Raw genomic sequence first — 2,500 nt, 5'->3', positions numbered from 1 at the left:
CTCTCTTTCTCTCTCTCTCTCTCTGTCTCTCTCTCTCTCTCTCTCTCTCTCTCTCTCTCTCTCTCTCTCTCTCTCTCTCTCTCTCTCTCTCTCTCTCTCTCTCTCTCTCTCTCTCTTTCTCTCTTTTTCTCTCTCTATCTTTCTCTCTTTCTCTCACTCTCTCTCTTTCATTTTCTCTCTCTCTTTATCAGGCAGGCACAGCGTGTTAGTTAATCAGATCCCGGCTAAATAACGTTTGTATGATGGGATCAGATGAAATCGTTGTTTGATTACAATAAAATCACTGTGATATTATTTCTCGAAGTAAATGTGTCTACACACACAGACACACATACACATATATGAAAATATACTTATACATACATATATATATATATATATATATATATATATATATATATATATATATATATATATATATATATATATATATATATATGTATATTTACATATTTGTGTGTGTGTACAAGTATATGTGTGTGAGAACTTTTTTAACAGTTGCAATGTAAGGAACCACGCTAGAAATAACATTAACTGGCGGTGCTTTCCTTAGTTGGTATTTCCTGTAGAATTTACAGTTGAATAATGATACATGTATTATTTCCATAACATAATGGATTTGGTACCCAAAGGTCTTTTATATATAAATATTTCTCACAGATCATTCCCCAGCTTTCATCGCACATGAGAAGCAATCTCACTACACATTCACACATTCTTTCTTTGGATCTACTTAATATACTACAAATCACTTACTACATGTGATGTGTATATCATCATATCGCACTATGCGAGAACATTCATGCACATAAAATTGTTATTTCCGTTTCAGTCCAGCTGAAACCTTATGGAGATGCTGAAGTTAAGCTTTTGCAACTTATCTTTAGCATCTGAAGGAAGGGTTTGATAAGATAAATTCGCCAAGATAATCTCAGACGATTCTTATTCACGAATTGCACATCTCAGTAACACGTCCAAGTTGGCACATAGTCTCAGCGCCACACAACACTTTTTGTTTGGTTGGTTGGCTGCAGTAAAAGCTGTTCGTGTGTTTACTGGGTCATTATTGAAACAATAATGTACATGTATCTTTTCTGTCAGTAAAACCACACTGAGATATTTAAGAATATCTTTCATTACAACGTGGAAGTGTTGGGGCAGCGCAGGATCTTGGCGAAGGCGCGCCGGAAGTCGAGGTTGAAGATGGTGTAGATGACGGGGTTGAGGGACGAGTTGATGTAGCCGAGCCACACGATGAAGTTGATGAGCTTGTCGTTGGGCACCGGGCACGTCGGGCAGAAGGGCAGGATCACGTACATGAGGAAGAAGGGCAGCCAGCACACCACGAACGAGCCCATGATGATGCCCAGCGTGCGGGCGGCGCGGCGCTCCTTCGACAGGGAGATCTTCTGCCGCTCCTCGATGAACTGGTGGATCTGGCTGCCGTCCTTGGCGTCCAGCCGCACCACCACGCCCACGCCCGCCTTCTCGTCGAGCGGCGACGCGTCGTCCTTGGCGTGGCTCGGGTCCGACGTCTCGGCGGGGGGCGCCAGGCCGGGCGTCGACGAGGACGGCCGCCCCGACGCCGCCGCCGCCGCCGCCGCCGCCTTCCGCTTCTTGCGCCGCTTCTTCTGCACCAGCTTCTTCTTGCAGGTGTCGCTGTAGCCGTTGTGGCCGTTCTCGCTGAGCGCCGAGTCCTCCTCGCGCGGCGGCCGCGCCTTGCCGGCGGGCGGGAGCTGGTTGAGGCGCGACGCCTTGGCGCGCTCGCGCAGGCGCCGGCGCGTGGCCGTGAAGATCTTGACGTAGACGAGGGTCATGATGAGCAGCGGGCAGTAGAAGGAGCCGGACGACGAGTAGATGACGAAGCCGCGCTCCTGCGTGAGGATGCAGGGCGTGTCGGAGGTGAACACGTCGGGCCAGTCGTTCCAGCCGAACAGCGGCGGCAGGCAGATGACCACGCTGATGGCCCACACGAGGCCGATCATGGCCAGCACGCGCTTGACGGTGCGCTTCTGCGCGTAGTTGATGGGGTCCGTGATGGCCCAGTAGCGGTCGAGCGCGATGGCGCACAGGTTGAGGATGGAGGCCGTGCAGCACATGATGTCGCACGTGAGCCACATCTGGCACAGGTGGATGCCGAACACCCACTTGCCGATGATGCTGTAGGCCACGTTGAAGGGCAGCACGAACACGGCCACCGTCAGGTCGGCCACGGCCAGCGACACGATGAAGAAGTTCTGCACGATGCGTAGCGGCCGGTACGTGAACACGGACAGGATCACCAGCACGTTGCCCACGATGGTGAACACGATGATCACGCTCAGCGACGCCACCGTCACCACCACCTCCCACACGGGCATCGCCAGCTCCACCGCGTAGTCCGAGGTGGCGAACACGGGCTCCTCCTCCAGCCCCGAGATGTTGAGGTCGTACTCGATGAACGAGGGCAGCGTCTCGTTCTCGTGCAGCCGCAGGATCGCCATCGCGGAAGGCTTCGAGT

At 51.5% G+C, this 2,500-nt stretch overlaps 1 protein-coding gene across 1 annotated transcript in view; it reads right to left on the bottom strand.

The window, feature by feature from the left end:
- Window positions 1-469: 469 nt before the first annotated feature.
- The window catches only part of LOC113810789 (probable G-protein coupled receptor No18), a 2,182-nt gene continuing 151 nt past the window's right edge, over window positions 470-2,500 (bottom strand). The window contains exon 1 of the mRNA XM_027362433.2: window positions 470-2,500. This exon is cut by the window's right edge and continues 151 nt beyond it. Coding sequence (XP_027218234.1) covers window positions 1,137-2,483 — 1,347 coding nt within the window. The 5' untranslated portion in view covers window positions 2,484-2,500 and the 3' untranslated portion in view covers window positions 470-1,136.

The sequence above is a fragment of the Penaeus vannamei genome, chromosome 27 (genome assembly GCF_042767895.1).
Source record: "Penaeus vannamei isolate JL-2024 chromosome 27, ASM4276789v1, whole genome shotgun sequence".
NCBI lineage: Eukaryota > Metazoa > Arthropoda > Malacostraca > Decapoda > Penaeidae > Penaeus > Penaeus vannamei.
Note: the sequence above shows the minus strand (reverse complement) of the source record. Positions and strands in the feature narration are given on the sequence as shown.